This window comes from Perognathus longimembris, chromosome 10 (assembly GCF_023159225.1).
Source record: "Perognathus longimembris pacificus isolate PPM17 chromosome 10, ASM2315922v1, whole genome shotgun sequence".
NCBI classification, from domain to species: Eukaryota; Metazoa; Chordata; class Mammalia; order Rodentia; family Heteromyidae; genus Perognathus; species Perognathus longimembris.
This window is the reverse complement of record NC_063170.1, coordinates 6,647,324-6,668,694: the sequence shown is the minus strand read 5'-3', so window position 1 is coordinate 6,668,694 and position 21,371 is coordinate 6,647,324. Positions and strand designations below refer to the sequence as shown.

Below are 21,371 nucleotides of genomic sequence, written 5' to 3'. Positions count from 1 at the left end.
CTCTTTTGGTTTTGTTTTTCTGTTTTGTCTTGAAAGAAACTCAAGTTGGTTTGCCAATACTGCAAAGATGGGGGACATCTTGTGTGCAAAAATGTGTGCCTCTCTCCTTTCTCTTGAGACATCAGGCAGGCCTCTCTCTTCACTTGCTGACGCACATTCAGCACATTTCACCTAGCTCGTGTGTTTGAGAGATGCACATTTAGGGCCAATCAAATTTCTTAGACCTGCAATAGCTTGGGCATTTATTTGCACGTCTGCCCACAGAGATAGTGACTGGATTCCTCCATCAGATCACCCTATTTGCTCACAGACAAACTTTCTCCATTGGGTTTCAACTCAGCCCACCATGCCCTCCCCCCACTGGCCCACCGCCATGTTTATATCCACAGGAAACTCCTCCTCCGTGGCTCCTAATCCAAGGGAAGAAAACCACACCTGAAACACAAGGTCACAGAGGTCATGAAAGTCAGCGCCTCCCTAAGGTTCTTACTTGGGGTTATTGCAATGCCTCTCTTGATACTTGACTCCTCCACCACAAGTTCGAGAACATTCTGACCACTTCGACCAGGGGGACCACTGACCATGGACCGGCGGGGGCCCCAGTTCCCCAACCTTTACGCATTCACCTTGCCGGCACCACTGTGGAAAGAACGTAGGACATGCTTCCATCAGACCAGCTGGGAACACACAGGGAGAGGCAACCACCTGCACAGAAGCAAGAGAAACAGGGCAGGGGGAAGGGCACCAAGATCCCCATGGGACACCTGGATGGACAGGTGTCTGCCTTGGCAGGGTCTTAGGAACATACAGGTCCTTCTCATTACCCTCCTGCGATGTAAAGCCTGCCATCTAGAGATGAGTGGATTTTTCCACCAGCAGCCTGAACATTGCATACTTTGTGAGCTGGCCAAGTGGGTGAAATCTTCAGCGAAGATGTCAGCCACCAGCCAAGGGGATCACCCAAAATGACAGCGGAGCCTGCCATGCTGTAGAAATAATATTCCTTAAGAAGTCACTCCAATTCTTCACTCAGGGAAAAGAGAAGGGGTCGGAAGAAATTAAAGTATTGATCAGCACGAATGATGGTCTCAACGTTAAAAAAAAAAGAGAGAGACAAATGGTGCTTCTGTTGGCTGGTGGCTTATGGCCTGTAGTCCTAAACTACTCAGGAGGCTAGGATTTGAGGATTGTGGTTCTAAACCAGCCTGGGCCATGAGACTCTTACCTCCAATTAACTATCTAAAAACCGTAAGTGGAGTTGTGGGTCAAGTGGTAGAGCTCTAGCCTTGAGTGGAAAAGCTGAGGGCCAGCGCCCAGGCCCTGAGTTGAGGTTCCAGAATCAGTACACAAACATGTGCGTGCGTGCATGCATGTGTGTGTGCACACATACACAAATTATGCTTTTGTCTTATTCAAACCATCACCACAGCACATGGCTTACGAAACGGAATGCTTTTATGTCTGAACAGACCATACTCACCCAGTCACATCTTGTTCCCCTTTGTCTAAATAAAAGGTCTCTACTTTTGACCCTCTGATGATTTTCAGCTCCTGCAGTGTCTTGGATGAATTCACTCTGTCCATGATATTTATTTGCCCAACCATTTGTATAAGGTGGGGTGAGGATTGTTCTCTGTAACTTTCCTGGATTAGTTCTCCCTTGTCATGGGCCCCACCCTTTGCTGGTCCTGTCTTCTTGGAGCGGCTTCATTGTCTCCCACAGTCCCCAGCTGCCCCCAGTGCGTTTTTGTTGTGATGAAGTCCTGCAGGGCTTAGCAGAACTGCACCGTTTCCTAAAGCTGTCTGAAATTCCATGCAAAGGATTAGGTTTGGACCATGCCAGTTGTTTTTTTTTTTTTTTTTTTTTTTTTTTGGCTGAGAAGTTAGGGGTTTGGTTACACAATTGTGGGGAGATTATTGTTAGACTTTCAAATCTTCATTCTACCCTGTGATATATTTGGCTTCATGGCTGTTTATTGTGTCATGTCATTGCTAGTGGACTTCCTCAAGGTTAAGATATTGCTTCCTTTCTTCAAATTCTTGCCAGGTACCAATTAATTCTTCTGTTTTTAATTTTTTCCCTTTTCCTGGATTAATCACCCAATTCAGTGCTTGCATAAAATCATATAACATTCTTGAGAACTTTGCTGGGGAAAAGCCATTAGTCATTTGAGGGTTTTTTGTTTTTTTTTAATTTTGGTCTACCATGAGCACACATCTTCCCCATGAGGAATAATTGGATCTCTCTTCTGGGTCGGGACAGAACAAAAACAAGAGCCAGCAATAACAGCCACTGTTATCACTGTTATCACTGCTGTGTCCCAGAAATGGTGGGCAGAATTTCATCTAGCCCTTGCAAAGCATTTCAGAGACAAAGCATTTTATAGATGAGAGCAACTTAGGAAATACTAACTACCTTGCTCAGAATCACCTAGCTACCCACATAATCACATACATAGCCAAGACTGAATTTCACTCACTATCCAAAGCTCCTCATCAGGACTCATTCTGTCTCTAACTTTGAGGCACATTAGTGACAAACAGATTTTAATTTTTTTTTTAAATTTTTTTTTTTTTGCCAGTCCTGGGCCTTGGACTCAGGGCTTGAGCACTGTCCCTGGCTTCTTTTTGCTCAAGGCTAGCACTCTGCCACTTGAGCCACAGCGCCACTTCTGGCCGTTTTCTATATATGTAGTGCTGGGGAATCAAACCCAGGGCTTCATGTATACGGGGCAAACACTCTTGCCACTAGGCCATATTCCCAGCCCCAGATCTTAATTTTTAATCTCATTTCTTTGCTTGAAAATGTGATCATTTTATAACTGCTACTATCAACCAATTTGTATTGGTGAAGTATTCATTTATCCACTGAACCCTCTTTGGCTTTTCAATTGATTTTTTAGCTAATTAATTACATTAAAAATAAAATTTAAATTGAATTTAAATTAAATTATTAATATGGGGAAAAAGGAATACACAGGAATCTATACATAGACATGTAAATGCCCACATGCTCATATACTATTCTACATGTGATATGTAAATATAGAATATGTACATACTTAATGTATACATTTTGTAGGTTTTGGTTCTAATGGTAAAATCTATCTATCTATCTATCTATGGGCCTGTTTTGTTGGCACATACTGATAGACCCAACCACCACCTATCTATATATAAATAATTCTTAGGCTACTTCTAGCATTCAGTATTACTGGATGGCGATGACATACCCATATATATATATATATATATATATATATTTCTTTTTTTGCTTTTTGTTTTTGTTGGCCGTGGGGCTTGAATACGGGACCTGGGTGCTATCGCTGAGCTCTTTCACTCAAGGCTAGTTCTCTACCACCTTGAGCCACAGCTCCATTTCTGGTTTTCTGGTGGTAAATTGGAAATAAGAGTCTCACCTGCCCAGGCTAGCTTTGAACCACAATCCTCAGATCTTAGCCTCCTAACTTGCTAGGATTACACGCATGAGCCACCAGCACCTGGCTATGCCAATATCTTTTAATGAGAGTACGTACAAACATTTCTTTCCTTGCACATGTATTTTGGGATAAAAGTACATGGCTTTCACCCATTTATTCTCTTGTGTCTGGGCTTTGTCTTTATTTTCGGCGTCTCCGTAAACATCTCTTCTTTCCCTTATCTAGCTGAGGAACATCAATTCAGACTTCTGATGTCTACCTTGGTATATCTCCTCACTGTGGTTAGTTCTAAGTTCATACTTAGTCCCTAGGAAGATTCTTTTTTTTTTTTTTTTAATTCATTGGAGCCTGGATATCAATTAGTACTTAAGGAAGATGAGTCATAAAGAGAGAAAGTGTTGACTTCTGTGTAGGTCTCATCACTGAATTGTGGTTTCCTGGAGGGCCAGGACTGAGTGCTGAGTTTTCTTCAACTCTGTATTCTTCCTGCCCCTGCTCACAAGGACTTCAAAGACTTACTGAGGATCTGAGTTCATCTGGAGCAGCCAGCTCTTCTATACAAACTCATCTCCTCATTGATGGGCCGTGTGTGGGGTGTGTGTGTGTGTGTGCGTGCGTGTGCATATGCCAATACGTGCGCGTGCGTGCCAACATTGGAGCTTAAACTCCAGACCTCATAGTCTTCCTTGGTTTTTCTCTCAAGGCTGATACCCTACCGCTCATTTCTGGTCTTTTGCTGCCTAACTGATAAAGAGTCTCTTGAACTTGTCTTTCCCCAGGCTGGCTTCAGACTGCAATTCTCAGATTTCGGCCTTCTGAGCAGCTCGGTGTACAGGCAGGCGCGAGCCGCCGGTTAACTTTCCAGAGAAGACCGACAACACGTGCGAGCCACAGTGTCCCATGCTAAGTCACAACACAAGTCTTTCGGGGGGGGGGGGGTCAACGCTCTGTCACCTCCCCAGAGGAAAGCAAGCAAGCAAGTATGCAGTTTACCATACTCAAGCCACACATGGTCCCTTCGGCTGCAGGCATAAATTTGGTCTCGCACCTGTGGCCCACGCGGTGGCACCAGAGTGATTTGCAAATGTCCTGCAAGGAAAGCAAATGCTAGTAAGGGTGGTGATGTAGGTAAAACTGAAAACGTTCAGAGCTTCTGCACACAGCACTATATTCTGGGGGTGGTGGATGGAATAAGAAAAATTATTTAGGGAGGCAAGTGAAGTCAGTAGGAGCAAAATAATACATTCCAGTGACTGTGGAAGCCTGAAGTTTCTCTAGAAACTCCATGCTAGGTTACTGAATGTGAGTTCAGTCATGGCTGGTCTGTGGTAACTCAGCGAATACCTGGTTGTGACCTTAGGAATGCTGTTTCTAATAATCATCACAACCGGTGTGTAGCAGAAGAGACCAGAACTAAACTAAGGTAATTCTGATTGAAATCCATATCGGGGACTATTGTAGAATTTCCTGAGCTGCTATGCTTGCCTGATTTCTTTAGTTTTTGCTGTAAAAAAAAAAAAAGTGATAAAATTAGCACTTCGGGAGTGGTGCTCAAAGATAAATGTTGTGATATGCATAAATTATGTGTAATATATGTAACTTCATTTGCATGCCACACACAATTCGCCCCTCCCCCCCCCCAAATCTCCCATCATGGTCATTATTACCATCTTCACTGTTGTTGCCATTTTTAACCCTTCAGGAAGTTTCATTCTGACCCTAGGGCTGCGAAATAAGGTTAACTATCTTGAGGCAGCTTCTCAACCCATGGGATCGGCAGCAGCCATTCCTTATCGCTCCATAAGGAATCCCTCTTGGCTGGAAGAGAACCGACCAGTTGGTGCGGACAAAGGAACCATCCCGGTCAAAATGGAGGCGTGAGAGGCAGCCACTGAAGCGGTTGAAAGCTTGTTTGGAAAAGCGTTCAGAATTAAACAATGCTCCTTCCTACAGCCGGGGTAGAATGAAAGCCCTTACCCGTGGCAGCCAGCACGACGGTAAGGAAGACCAGAGGACAGGAGACCTTAGTCTTCTCGTCTTCATTTTACTCAAAAGAGAAGGCCAGCCCGCAGCACTCAGAGAGGGGGCAGTTGGAGAGGACCAAGCAAAACCCAACCAAACAACAGCAACAAAGAAGGACAGGGATTCCAGAGTGGAATAAGACAGACTGGATGAACATATTATTTCTTCTGTGGTGAGGTACAGAAGTCAAACGTAATTATAGCCAGCGACATGTTTTGGCAACCGTGAAAGCCCTGTGAGAAGGCTTCCTTTCAAAGTAAACACAGAGGGGAGCTCGTCTACCCCCTCCCACCCCCGTACCTCCCTCTTTTCTCTAAGCATATTCAACCACTTTTCCTTATCTATAATTACTCGGACTTAAGTCGCCATTTAAGAGAAAAAGAGAAATAACCACAGAGACCCCTAAAGTCTCATGTTGCCTGGCTATGATTCCCGCCCCCCACCCCCATCAAGACCATATTTTTAAGGAAAGATGCTTGAAGCTGTCAGTATTTGGTGTGTCAGTTGCTGACATGTTCTCTGGTTGTATTCACTATGCCCGGATAAGCCAAACTAGACATGACGCAGGTGCTAATAGCTTCTGAAAATCGCAATTTATAAAGCATCCCAAATTGGATGCAACCCAAACAAAATCCTCCTTACGCTCCCGAAGCCTGTCCCACGTTCATATTTCCCAGTCTTACTCCATGACACCTCCGTCCTTCCAGGCGTTCGGGCTCCAAATCGTGCAGCCACCTTTGATTCCTGTCTTTCTCTCACATTCCATCAGCACATCTGGCACCTGACCACCCTTACCCCGCTGGTTCTCAACACAGGGTCTCCCGGAAAGGCAAAGTCAGAGTCCAACAAAACAAACACCAGGAAGTGGGTACTGGAAAAAGGTGGGGTGGGGGGGTCAAGGGAGAAAGGGGGAATGAATGGATGAATGGATGAACGAATGAAGAGGGGGCGAATGAGTCAAGAATCCAATATGTAGCCTACAAAATTTCAGAAAAGGGAGGGAAGCGTGCGTTGGAAGGGCCGGGTGAGAAAGTTGAAAGCGGTGACATTAATCAAGATGCACTGTATTCGTCAACTGCTTTGTTAAGTGGCAACTCCTTCGTACAACTATTTATAGATGATAATAAAAGAGAAAAAGGTGGGGGAGGGGAGAGGCACATGGAAAGGGCTGCCATACTGGATGGCAGGGGAAAGTCTCATCCTTGCAGAAAAGTTCTACAGAGAAATCCTCCTACATTAGGTCAATCAGCTCTCCTCTGCTCGAAACCCATGCAACCCCCGCCCCCACCCCCAACCTCACTCAGAGAAAATCCAGTCCTTCCTTCTCTGACTTGCTCTCCTACAAGGTCACCCTGTTCACTCTGCTCTGCTCTCCCAGCCCTGCAAACACTTCCAGTTTGCGCCAGACCTGGGCCTGTCTCTGCTCGTTCTACCCCAACTATCTGAACTCCGAACACTCCCTTACCTCTCCCAGGTAAAATTGCCTAAATTCCACCCCTACCTCTATGACTGCACTACTAACAAGTTCTTATCAGCTTCTAGCCCCTAGTAGCTCACATGTGAAATCCTAGCCACTCAGAAAGCTGCGAGCTGAGGATTCAGGTTTGAAGTCAGTCCTGGCAGACAAATCCAATGAAACAGCAAAAAGCTGGACGTGGAGGCATGGCTCAAGTAGAAGGGTACCAGCCTTGACCACAAGATCCTGAGTTCAAGTCCCAGCACCAGCATTCACACATTCTCTCTCTCTTTCTCTTTCTCTCTCTCTCTCTCTCTCACACACTCACACACACACACAGACTTTAACACTTTAACACCTTCCTGATTATTTTATCCTACGCCATACTAGTGACTTCATTTACAACTTCAGTTACGGTGTTCTCTACTCTTGGCCTCCATTCCTAACACAACGGTGAGATACAAGGATGAGGATGGGGTGGGGGAGGCGCGGATTCACTTTGTCTGTGATGTATCCCAAGAGCCTACAATAGTAATGTCTAGCACAATGAATATTTCCTGTAAGTCAACATAGGAAGGAGAGTTATTAATCTTGTAAGTAGAAAACTCATCCTCACCCATAATTTTTTTAAAGTCTCTAGAATCCTGTAGAGGAGCCTATAATTTAAGAATTGACAAAGTATGCTACCAAAAAAATTAACATAAAATAAGCATGGATCTTGCTGCCCACCAAAGCTTTCCGTACTTATTTTCCTGGCTTCTCTCAATGACCTCATGGGGGAAGCCGGAGGGTTTATCTTCAATGCACTCATGGAAAAACTGACAGTCAAGGGAAGCCGAAGAAATTCTTCCCTGCCTTGTGCAGGTGAGCCTTTGCTTAGCCTGGGTTTCAACCCCCGTATGCTTAACCTCACTGCCCAAGATTATAAGCTAAGCAATAATTAAAATGTAACCATCAACAAGAATGGTGGCTGCTATCATTTTTAAATCAAGTTTACAGAGGTATAATTTACTACAATAATAGGCATCCATTTGAAGCACATGGTTATAGAAGTTGGGACAAAATATATACACCACTGAAGACACCACCATAATCTAGACAGAATACTCCTATCACCCCCCCCCCCACACACACACACAAATGCCCCTCTCGGAGGTAACCACTGTGCTGATGTCTATAACTAGAGATCAGGAATGCTTTTTCTTAAATTTCATAGAAACAGAATTATACCATGGGGACTTCGAATGGTATTCTGCTCAATGTGGTTTTCATTATCTGTGTCTTTGTGTATATCAATAGCTTGTTCTCTTGTTGATATATAGAGTTTCACTGAATAAATACAACGAAATTTAGCATATGTGTTATATATAATATATGTCATATATTATATATATTATAATATATATCTCCTTCATCTTTTCCTTCTGAATGATATTGCAGTTTGCTTCCTGCCTGTGGCTCTTCTGAATCCAGCAGTAACTGAACAAGTCTTCTTGTGAGCATGTATTTTATTCTGTCAGATTAAGACAGAGGATAAAGGTATACTCCGTTTCATGTTTAAACAAAACATACCCTGAGTGCGGTGGTACGCATTTGTAATCCCAGCAGGTCCAGGAGGCAGAGGTAGGAACATTATCATCTGAGGCCAGTCTAGACAAAAGTTCAAGTACTTTGTCTGGAAAAACAATGAAGGACTAGGGGTATAGGTCAACCGGCAGAGTACTTGCTCAGAACTATAATTCCCTGAATTCAACCCTACTACTATCAAAGACAGGAAAGGGGGAATGTGGGTTTTTTTTTCCCCAAAAACAACTGTAGCATTTTGCAATGCTTAGCAGTAAGCAGGCTTTCCAGTGGCTTCATGTCCTTGATAAAATTTGGTAATGTCATTAGATGGCATATTCCATATATTTCTGACAGTTGCATATGAGTAACACTTGCCTGCTATTTATTGACTATCTGCGGTTCATCTTTTGCAATGTGTTGTTTATATATTTGATCCTCTTCCTTCCTTTTTTTTTTTGCCAGTCCTGGGCCTTGGACTCAGGGCCTGAGCACTGTCCCTGGCTTCTTCCCGCTCAAGGCTAGCACTCTGCCTCTTGAGCCACAGCGCTGCTTCCGGCCGTTTTCTGTATATGTGGTGCTGGGGAATCGAACCTAGGGCCTCGTGTATCCGAGGCAGGCACTCTTGCCACTAGGCTATATCCCCAGCCCCTCTTCCTTCCTTTTTGTCTATGGATGTTTGTCATCAAGGGATTAGCACTGCGCTGGTTTTATGTTCTCAGGTAGGTAAACTGAGAGGTGGGGCTGTATGGTCAAGAATCGACTCTACCGAAAGGCCAGGATTAGCTCTGCTACTTATTAGTTGTATAAATGTGAGCAAAACATATATTTCAGAAAGCCTGGAAAGAAACACATCCCCTAAAGGTATCAATACACACACACACACACACACACACACACTGCTCGAGGCATACAGACTAACTAGATATAACTCTTTTTATACACAAGAATGACTTTCCTCCATTTTCTAAGAGCACCATTCACAACTTATCAGCAAGATTTTGCTACAACTTTGCCTCTAAAGCCTATGCGTTTTTTCTTTCTTTCTTTCTTATCTATTACCTCTTTTTCCTGATCTTGAACAGATCGTTGAACTTCAATTTCCTTACTGTTGGCTTCAAGGGGAACAATAATTAATGCCCCCTGTCTGTTCTACAGTCGATAAATAAGACACTGGAGTCAAACAAATGGAGATCAAGATAATATCCTTATCACGGATAAAGAAACACTGGCGAATGGCTGTGATCTGTGGCCAAATAGGTCTGGCAGGATCTCCTAGGGTTAAGTTTCTCCTTCCTGTGTAGGTGGGATGGGGGTGGGGGTGAGTGTAGCACAAAACCAGCAGACCATGCTTTACTGGGGAAGTCACTCCCTAAATGAGCATGGACGAATCGGAAAGTCCCCCCCCACCCCCGCTGTGCCCGCACTGTGAGCGCCAACCACCTGTGCAAAGCTAGTGTCCAGTGAGTATGAGTATCAGCTCTAAATCAGATCTCTACGAGCCACAGGCCGTGATGATGCAGCTCCTGGTTGTGACCCACGAACGTGAGAGGGAGCCCAGAGAAAGGTGTTTTCAAGGAGGGAGCCCTCGTGCATTGCTGAATCACAATGGTGATGCACTATGCTTAGGCACTTGTTCACACAAGGGGGAACACTCAGATCAGTATTTGCACCCCTGGGCAAGGAAATATCTGAAACCCATACATGGCTATCGATATCGGTAGACACGGGACAATCGTTAACGGAAGGCGAGGATGGCATAATAAGTTGCTTGATTACAGGATGGGGCATGGGATGAAATGCTAGGAGGTTTCTATTGATTCTCCATTCTTTATTCCCAAAGAGGAAAGACATGCACAGTCTACTCTTTTTTGAAAACTATTAAATTGTTATTATAAAGGTGACGTCCAGAGGAGATACCTGTTCCATAAGTACTCACTGGAATTGAAATGCCTTCATGGAGGTACAATTTCTCTTTGGCCTGTACCTGTGCTGAGTCCCCTGCTCTATGACAGTACCTGTGCTAGTTACTAAGTCACAGGACCAACTAAAAAGATGCCTCTTGGTCCTGTCACTCTTTCCCAATGCAGGATAACCAGCAGCTTGGACGCACTGGTCACACTTTCTCCAGTGTTTAGGATTCTCTGAAAGACAATACTAATTCACTACTGAGCCAGAAGTACTTGCTGAGCCAGGAGTACTCCCTGTTGAGTACATAATAATCAATTGGATGTTCTAGGAAGGAAAGAAGCCTTCCTTTAGGTCTCTCCAAATGCTGCGGAAGCCTTGGCCAAGTGGTCTTGGTCTTACTTGGACAATTTTGGGGAGAGAGCCCCAGGAGAAGGCATTAGGAAACAGAGGTCATGCCCTGGAAGGGATTATATTTCTCTTAGGTCTTTGTTGGTTCTCAAAGGATGGCAGTAATAGAACCTTGAGTCTGGCCCCCCAGTTTCTCCACCTGGATGGTGGCCAAGGCTTCTACCACTGCTATGGGCTCTATTGTGACGCAACCCAGGGGCCCATCCCCGAAGGCCAGAACCAGGTCTGTGAACCTCCACAACTATGAGCTAAAGAAGCCTCTTCTCTTCACAAGGATCCCATGTCAAGTATTTTGTTGTAGCAGCAAAACACTGAATAATACAAACACTTCAGAAGAGAGCCAAGATCGCACTGGATATACCAAAGACATAGAAAATTTGAGGTTGACAGAGGAGAGATGCGTGATAAAATATGGGCAGCCTCAAACCTACTCCCCTCCCCACCCAGAGCCCCAGCCCTGACAAAGTCGCCACTGTCAATAGACAGCCGGGCGAAATGACAGCCATGATACTTGAACAGAGGAGGGGAGAAAGAGGGAAACCTTCTCATTTGTTAAATGGTACAACTGCACCAAATTAAGCCTTGCAGTCCTATGATTACCTTCTCGTTTACCAGTTACTGAATGAGACACTAATTAGTGCTGAAGGAGACTGAGACATTTGCTCAAGGCCTCTCAGAAGTGGTAGAATTAAGATCCTTAAACCCAGGTCTATATAATTCTAAAAACGTGTGTGTTGTGTGAGATAATGAAGATTGTCTAGCTCAGTGGTTCTCAACCACAGCTTGCATGAGAGTCACCCCTTTTAAAGCACAGACTGCTGAGTCCTACGCTCCAACTTTCTCATCCTCTTGGTACAGATGGGGTCAGAGTAGTTGTGTTTCCAGAAAATTCTCAGTGACACAGACAATGCTGCATCTGCCAGCGGGGAGAATTTGGAGTGGAGAATTTGTTTTGTGTGTGTTTGGAGCCTTAACCCCTCCTTTCTAGGAATCATGGAGAAAAATAAATAAAGCAGTCAGACTGAGGAATGAAAGACAGGAAGAGGAAGTAGTGGCAGGCCTTGAAGAAGCACTTCCTGTGCTGCATGGCTGACTTGAGGGGGTTGGCACGGATGGCTGGAGCTGACAGTGCAGGCAGGGAGGGGAATTGGTGCTCTCAGTGCTAAGCTGGTTCAGAAGCCCCTCCCCGTCAGGCCCGCACAAAGGCACTGAGCATGATCCCAGCCGAGGCGCTGGTGAAAGGGACAAGGAGTGGAATCATGAGCATGCCGAAAGCAAGACTGTGGGGGAATGGCTCACATGCAGGATCCATCCACCGATGCTTCCTCCCCATGTCACCCCTTGGCCATCTTAAACATCTTTCCTTGTTGTCTTGTTTGGTTTTTCTGGTTTACCTGGGACAGGGTTGATTGAACCCAGTGTCCCGAGTGCTGGGATTACAGGCATGCACCATCATGCCCAGCTAATCATCCCTTTCTTAAGCCACCCCCTTTCTCCCTCCGGACATTCCCCCTTCTGTGCTTGCTTTCATCATGTTAGTCCCTCTTCTAGTGTGGAATCGTTGTCGCCCTGGGCTCCCTGTCTCAACAAAGACCTTCCCCGAGACTGAGAGACGATCGTCACAAAGTTTGGTGCGGTTCTCGAAAACCATCTATAAGTTCAGCACAGTTATATATGCCCTGCACACTGCTTGACACAGAACAGGCACCCTCAAAACGCCTGCACATTTGTGTGATCCCGAAGGAATGAGGGTAATTTGAGGAACTTCCTTTGTATATTTCTAAAGAAAATAACTCCATTACCAGTGCTTCACTGGCAGCATGGTAAGCGAATAATAAATATCTGATTGATGACCGAGGACACTAATAAATCTTCTAGAACAAAGCTATGAAGAGGCTACCTTAGGACTTAACGCTTCCAACAAAATGAATAGCTATTTACTTCTGCCTAAGAGCCTCCACGTAACAGGCGAGTAGAATCAGTCCTGAATCTGTTCCTTTTTACATGCCGTTCGTTAACATTTGCCAAAGTAAAGTCCATGTGTCATGGAAGGTATGTCAAGAGACGTGGATCTGCATAAACCTTTTCTTTCAGCATTTAAGAGATATGTCTCTATCAAACCTATGATTGACAGATACTATTTCTCAGGACTTATATTTTGAAAGCAAGTGGATTTATAGAAAAACAATTAGGTGGTAGAAAAAAAATACAGACACTGCACAATTAATGGAGGCAGTTATTAATGACTGAATATTAATTTTTAAAAAGCCTGGCTTTTCACCAATGGAGAAGAGGAAGCACCATGTTGATGTAGGATAAACTTTTTGTTTAGATTCCTTTAAAATAGTTTTATGGCCTTAGGCAAACCAAACATTTCTCTACGCTCCAGGTGAAAGGGGGCAAGAACTTTGGGGGGATTTTGATTTTTTTTTTTTTTGGCCAGTCCTGGGGCTTGAACTCAGGGCCTGAGCACTGTCCCTGGCTTCTTTTTTGCTCAAGGCTAGCACTCTGCCACTTGAGTCACAGCGCCACTTCTGGCCATTTTCTGTATATGTGGTGCTGGGGAATCGAACCCAGGGCCTCATGTATATGAAGCAGGCACTCTTGCCACTAGGCCATATCCCCAGCCCCGGGATTTTGTTTTTAAGGACATGTCAAACCAATCTTGAGTAAATGCCTTGGATGGAGCAGGCAGAGAGGTTGGCTGGAAACTTCTGGAAATGACAGGAGTGGAGATGTTGATGGTGCTTGGTGGGAGAGGCCACGGCGGTGACACGGCCTACTCGTGTTTCTCTCGTTGATGTTGGTAACATGGCTGCTGCTGGTGGGTGGTGGTAAAAGAGAGGAACTGTGACAAGGGAAGGGGGAGGAGGAAGAGCAAAAGAGGAAGCAAAGAGGGGTGACAAGTAATAAGACAGGGAGAGGAACTGCCAACCTCCCTAATTGCCACCTGTTCAGGTACCCAGGAGCTACTGAGAATATGCCAACCCAATGATGCCCAATGATACTTTCTAGTGATACTGGCCAATGATGCCACTCGACCAAGTGAAACAAGAGAGCTTCCCTTTCTACAAGAGGAACTCTTGCGTTTTCTCTTGTTCATGCCTCGAACGAAAGACTCAACACAAAAATCATATGAAGAACACTCAAGACACACCTTGGATTTTTACACAATTGCTGGTTACCAATGACAATTCTAAAACAAAGACATCGGGGGGCATTTAGAGTGATCCACTGTATCACAAGAGGACAGAAACATGAAGAATATAAGATCAGTGATTAGTAGTAAGAAAAAGCTATTATTCCTAGATTTACTACTAGCAGACAAAGTATATGTGTAGACAGGAGGAATTTCTTCTAAGGGTGCTATTTAACCCTGTCTGGATAACACATTGACAGTAAAATTGCCACTGAATTATCGTGCCAAACAGCTGACATTTGAGAGATAACCCAGACGCTCCCCTTTGACCTTGGCAAAGCAAATGTTTATTCTTCTCATAGGCACACAGACTCGCTGTAGAATCTTAATGCAAGTTGGAAATCACAAGCAAACATACCTTCGCAAAACCAAGGCTGCATAACTTGGCTTTGGCTCCGAATTGCCACTTGCACTGAGTGTCGGCATCATAAATCTGTCCTGGGAGTTTGTCCGGATATTTATACTGCCCTGTTTGCTTGGGTTCATCCACTAGACATCCAGCCTGAGGTGTGCTAGAGTGGATAACACAGACCTATTAATAACCAGGTCATCTGTGATCTCTGATTTTAAAATAAACCCCCCCCCCGAAAGCAGTGATACAAAGAGAACCATAAGATGGCTAAAGAAAACAGGTATACATTTAAAGTTACAATACATATGTATGCCAAAAAGTAAGTCTTATCTGAATGGATGATCTATGCCACCATCCCAAAGGGCACCAGAAGGCCCAGCCATTCAAGGGACATGCCTTGGGATTGGACAGGAGATGGGAACAGCAAACATATATATGAAACATCCTTCAACAGTCTCCCATGACATTTGACCAATCTTTATCATATGTCTACTCTGGGAAAAATATGAAGCACTAAAGCTACACAACACCCCAGACAGAGACAATGAATGCCTTCACAGGGACTTAAATCATGCTGTGTTATTATTATTATTATTATTATTATTATTATTATTATTATTTTACAGGCGAGGAGGCAGAGGTCAAGGCCCTTCCTCAAATAAGTTTAACCAACAAAAGTAAGGTACTTAATAGGCTGAGATCTGAGGATCACAGTTCAAAGCCAGTCAAGGTAGGAAAGCCCGTGAGACACTAATCTCCAAATAAACACCAGAAAACCAGAAGTGGAGCTGTTACCCAGTGTGGCAGAGTGTTAGCCTTGAGCAAAGAAGCTCAGGGATAGCACCCAGGCCCTGAGTTCCAGGCCCCTGACCAACAACAACAACAAAAATTTATTTAATGTTATTGAAAGGATCAGGAGGAAGGGTACATTGATGGATGAGATATGTTTATGATGTGTTGAGATGAAAATCAGTCTTCTTAGAAAAAACTTTGATCTCCACTTACTTAAATAATTAAGCAATGGCATCACTGAGAGGTTAAGTATCAAGTTGGTTACATATAATTTTGGGAGGTCAGACAAATGGGGGGGCCTACTGATCATACATTGAAGAGTTATATGACTTTCATTCTTGTCAGTGACGCTGATAAGGGTTGTTTCACAGATCAAACAAGAGAATGTAATACATTTATCATAGCACAGTAATCAAAGTTAGCTGCCATTACCATTACTGTTGCCCGAAAGCAGCTAACTACAATATATGCATGTGGAGATTTTTTTCTACATCAAGATGATCTTGATTGGTCATACTTATTGAATACATTTGCACATGAGTTAGAAAAGAACATTTCATGCTCCCAAAGCATGAACTTAAAACTAACAAGAACATCTGTGTGTTGATGCTTATTATATAGCAAAAGTATTTTTTAATCAATGTTTTTGACCATCCTTTGAGCACGGTTTGGTCAGACATTCTCATACTGAATTTGCCTTGCCCACATATCTTGCTAATCCTGTTAACATTAACAAATCAGATGTAGTGGTATAAGTGCATCAAGAATATAAATTTGTGGTGCTGTGGCTCAAGTGATAGACTAGCCTTGAACTGAATAGCTTAGAGACAGTGCCCAGGCCCAGAGTTCAAGCCTCATGACTGACAAAATTAAAAATATATATATATATAATATATAATATAATATATAATATACATATATTCACAAATTAACTCCACTAATGTCTGCTGAAACGGAGGTAGACTACAAACCACCAAGTGTCCATGTATATCAACACAGATTAAAAAATGATCTATCTACATGTACCTGTAGGAATACATTACATTTATAATTAAATTTGGCTTTCATTGTGTAATGTGAATCATAGTACTACCTCTCTAGCTCTTTCTTATAATAACACAGCTCCAGAGTTCTGAGGTATCAAATGACAGTCCATAGCAACATCTCCTTTGGATGATTTCTGGACACTGAGCTGGCCCATCACCAGTTCTAAACAACATAACCCATCAGATATGTGTTGCTGTATTCCTTATAAAAAAAATATATATATATATGCACTACTACAACATTTTTAGTGTTCTTAAGACCTGTGGATTGATGAGATTAAAATAAGCTCAGTATTCTGTCTCTCATCACAGTAGAAAGGCAAGATGTCCAGCAACCTTTGGAAGTCAAAGAAGAGAAATGGAGCTATGAAGACAAATCTTAGTGATGAATTTAACTGTGAATCTGCAACTTGCCAGCTCTCTTAAGCATTGCGATTCATCTAGGACTCAATTTCCTAAGTTTTAGAATGGAGAAGACTGCTATGAGGAGGAACAGGACTAAATATACGGAGAGGATCTGACTCCATAGAAGCCCTTCCATTTTTCAGCAGTAACAATAATGTCATCACAATTGTTGCATTCATATAGGATGTTTGAGTGGGGGATTTTTTTTTTGGTGTTTTGTTTTTATTATTTTATTATTTTGTTTTATTGAGAGGTCAAAAGAAGTTTTGTCTTCTTGTTCTTTTTCACATCCATTAAACACTATTCTCTGTTGCCATTGTCAGACCTGACCACACACCTGCTCCACCTGTCTTACCTGAGGAATTTCTTGAGATATTGTCGGCTGCATGAAGACCACGCAAACACCCCGTTGTTTCCGGTCAGCGTAGGAGACATGATGTTGCCTTCCGCCTTCCTGCAGGGGTTGCCCTCGCCATCGTGAATCATGCCGAAGCTGGGCAGAGGAGAGAGATCACCTTCTGTGAACCCATTCTCCAAGTGTAATCAGGGGGCGGGGAGAGGGGAGACACATGGAGAATTAGTAAACCCAGGTGAGAAACAGTTATTGAAATTATAGGAGAGAGACAGACAAACTGAGTTGCTATCAACTGTTGTTCAATGTATGATCTTTTCTTATAAGTCAGAATTGGATGCTCTGAAAATGTAAAAGAAGTTATATTAAATAAAATATACCTGCGTGTACATACCCTATACACAATGCTCATGCGCGCGCATGCACACACACACACATACATACACTTCTAATCTGGTATATCCAACGTGTCATTGTGTAAAGCAGTATGCCTTCTCGAATGCCACAGCTATTACTCAAACAATATTTGAAAATTCTTCATATCATTGTCTCCACACAAAATTACACCCCTAGCAAAATGAACATATCTTATTACTCTCAAGTTTCCTTGTTGCGAACTCTAGTGTCATTTCCAAGTCTAGTCTCATAAAAGTGAGATTTACTAACACCCCTTACAAGAATACTCGATGTCCATGTCACTGGCTAAAAGAGTACCCAGGGTGTAGAACAACAGCATTTTAATCACATGCAATTGCATTCTAGGGATTTACATGTCTCTGTGATTCACTGTTTCCTTGGTGTGAAGAGTGAGCTAGAAGTATCTTCACTGAAGCAATAGGAAGGAAATAAGTACTGGAAAGACCTAAGAACTGGTTAAACACCATGCAATCCATTTGTGCACACAAGGTAATGTCGTAACACAAAGAGACGCTGACAATATGGCCTTTACAGAGCCTTTCTTATAGCCAGATATGATTCTAAGATTCATACCACATTTATCTCATCCTGAGAGGAATGCTGGTGGATCACTCAACCAGTTTTCCGATAAGGCTGTGAATCGAGGAGCCACTTACTTGTGCCCTGACTCGTGAGCAATGGTGAAAGCCAGGCCAAGGCCCGTGTCTTCGTTGATGGTACAACTCCGGTACTTACTGCACATTCCACTGATGGGTGCGAACCCTGTAGAGAGATCAGGTTCAAATGTTAGTCTGAGGGGCGGGGGTTGGGGGGCAAAGAAGTCATCTACTCCGCTGTCCTCAAAATTTTCCACACAGTTTTAGTTTCCTGGGCTAATTATTTTTTTCAGGAAAACACTAATGGTATATAGTTCTCTGCCTGTCCTGGGAGATAGATGGATGGATGGATGGATGGATAGATACATAGATAGAAAGATGGATGGATAGATGGATGGATGGATAGATCCATTAACCAACAGACAGACAGACAGACAGACTCAATAGAAACAGAGAAAAAGAGAGATGGCAGCTCCATGTGAGGTCAGTAGGTACACTGCAATTCCCATTTTACTGTAGCAGAGTAAGTCATTGAACTCTTATGTGCCTTACCTAAGTTTGTTATTTGAAACAGATTACTTGATCAAATGACAACTATTCCAATGTGCCATGTTAACTGAACCGTAGTGATACTGCCATAACACTGGATATATTTTCCAAGAGCAAGCATACATCTTGGTCTTCCTCTAGAGCAGAGAACACAAAAATGCCCACCAGATAACATGGGCAATTAAGTTCATTTTTCTCCCAGCTATTATAATGGGATAAGTGTTTCTGTTCTCCCAAAGTGGCCTCCTTCCTGAAGCAGTTATAAAATCATTACAGCCGACTCTGGATTCCATGTCCATCCATATTATAGGGTGTGGATATCTTTCTTCCCAGTTTGGTGTCTTTACAACCAGTAGAGCAGGACAATGTAGCCACTGAGCTTTAAGTATATGCTTGCAAATTGACCACACCCATCTCATGTGAAAATCTTCAGGGAAATAGAATCTGAAGGCCCTTATCCTGGGTGGCAGCAGCCTTGGATGCTAGCCAAACACCATACCCTGCTCTATCTATATGTCTAGTACACATTTGTGTGTGTAGATACTTACAGATAAGGAAACTGAGGCTCAGAAAGGGGAAATCAATGGGCCTCAGGTGACACAGTGTTGTTTTTGTCTTTCCAATTCTTTCCTTATACTTTGGTTTCTGGTTGGTTCTTTCTCAGAAGATCATTTTGAAACATTAACAATGCATTGGTTACCAGCTATCACCTTAAACATCCCGGACTCAGAATGTGAATTTGAAAATCCTTTTCTAAAAACATTTTCTCAGGGAACAATTCCCAAAGCAGTTGTGTTTCTTGAAGACTGTGATTAATGGTGAATTAAAAGAGGTTTATTTTCTAAGGCAGGACAAGAGACATCAGAGAGAATTTTTTTAAAGCATTAAAAAATAAAGTTGTACAAAGTCCAGTCTGTTTTTATTGCTAATAAACCATAGGAGATTAGAAAGCACTTTGAAGAAGAAAATGATTGGTGGGGGGAGACCATATAAACTTTCTCAGCTCCTTGTTTTACTCATCCATCTGCACCATTGTTGCTGGTTTCTGCTTTCTGGTTTTGTCAATGCATTTCAGTAGAACACAACCACACTCTTCCATGTATTCATTGCCCATGGATGCTTTTGCACTAATGCAAGTGACTTGAGTAATTACCGCGGAGGGAGGGCCTACAGAATATAACATATTTACTACCTGGCTCTTTACAGAGAAAATCTGCTGTCTCTGACCTAAATCATCAAAAAAGGAGAAGGGGCTAAATTTCTATTTTATGCAATGGAATATAATAGAAAATACAGCATGAGTGTAATATAAAAACACATCAATCATTACTCCCAGTGCCCTGTGCAACTATGGAAGAACTGAGTCCTTCAAAATCAAGTACCTGACAAAAGGAAGCCCTGGTACCTAGTGGGGCAGCCAAGCACCATGAAAACCAAGCAACTTGTCTCCAGTTACCCAGTTCTACAGTCATGATGCTTACGAACACACTTGTTCAGTTACTCCACGATGAGCCTTGCACCTCAACGATCATCAATAGGGTCAATAGGTTATCATGTACTGCATAACATACATAACGGCGTGTCTGTCAACAGTGGGTTGCTTGTCCATACGACAGTGGTCTCGTGAGAGTATAGCGTGTAGGAACATCATAGTCATCTCTGTAATCTTTTCCGAACGTGTCCCCATTATTTAGTAGGGTGTGACGGTATGTCTTCGATGAGGTGCACAGGGCACCACGCATTTAGTACAAAATTTCCATACTGTACTTTTTACCAAGCAGGTGTGCACGAAAGATCTATTCATACCATACCTAGAGTGTCACATGGCTCATTCTTCCAGGAGCAGATATCGAAGCCCGTGAGCAGGATGGCGTGGTCGTGCCTCTTGCCATTCTTTCCCACGAGGGCTGACTGCCATTGACAAAAGCTATTCAGAGACTGGTCTGCATGGTGGTTGATCAACAATCCTCCCTATTGGAAACCCACGCAAATCCGAGTGTAATTTTTGTCACAGGGCTATAAACGCCAAATAGTAAACACTCACAATTGCTCAAGCAAAGTTTCAGCAATATGGCTTTACAAATCAATTCCATTCCTACCAGAACTAACATCATATCCATTCTATGAACCTTTCTTCGTGTCACCAGGTACTACCTTTATAAAATGCTGGAAGATAATAATAAATGAATGGGTGATGATGTTCCATTGTTTCTTCAATAGAGCATGACCAAGGCAGTAACCAGGACGTATTTACCACAGGAGAAATTTCCAGCAAATGGTTTGGTACATGCTATGCTACAATCCATCAACCGTCAATACAATATTCACCGAGTGAATAAAGTTTAAGACTCTAAAAGGCAAGAGAGGGATTACCCTTACAACAATCACTTATCAACACGTTTGCTCAGTCAAACTTACTGAGTTGGGGCAAGGAGAAGGTTTTAAGGTAAGATCTTTAATCATCACTGAATTAGGGTGCAGCGGGCTTCAATGGCCTTGGGAAATGCATATGTGGAGGTTAAAGACAAAAGTGTGCCCCAACCAACACGTATATTCCCTTTCTGAAATCACAGAAATAATTTGGCAAGTCATTAACCCCTGTATCTCTCTACACCTGGGTGATTAGGTCAATTTCTCTCTTTTCTCTGCTTCTTGCTTTTCCCATTTCCCATTCTTTACCTGGGTTACAGATGAAGAGAGAAAGCCTCAGGAGATTTAAAAACAGTCCCTTTGACTGGTGATCTTTATTGCCAAAACGTACAACTTACACATCAAAACTGTACAAAGCAATGAGTGGCAAGCCGTTTGCCATGTTATTCTATGCTCTGGTTTTACCATCTTTCCCATGCCAGTGTCTTGGACC

General features: G+C 43.1%; 1 protein-coding gene across 1 annotated transcript in view; it reads right to left on the bottom strand.

Moving 5' to 3' along the window:
* Positions 1-21,371, bottom strand: part of Adamts18 (ADAM metallopeptidase with thrombospondin type 1 motif 18) — a 104,249-nt gene that overhangs the window by 34,392 nt on the left and 48,486 nt on the right. Inside the window, exons 8-13 of the mRNA XM_048354728.1 lie at positions 20,320-20,479; positions 18,020-18,125; positions 16,950-17,087; positions 14,358-14,511; positions 4,434-4,529; positions 491-639 (exon numbers count right to left, since the gene is read on the bottom strand). Of these exons, the coding sequence (XP_048210685.1) occupies positions 491-639; positions 4,434-4,529; positions 14,358-14,511; positions 16,950-17,087; positions 18,020-18,125; positions 20,320-20,479 (803 nt within the window). The remainder of the gene's footprint in view (positions 1-490; positions 640-4,433; positions 4,530-14,357; positions 14,512-16,949; positions 17,088-18,019; positions 18,126-20,319; positions 20,480-21,371) is intronic.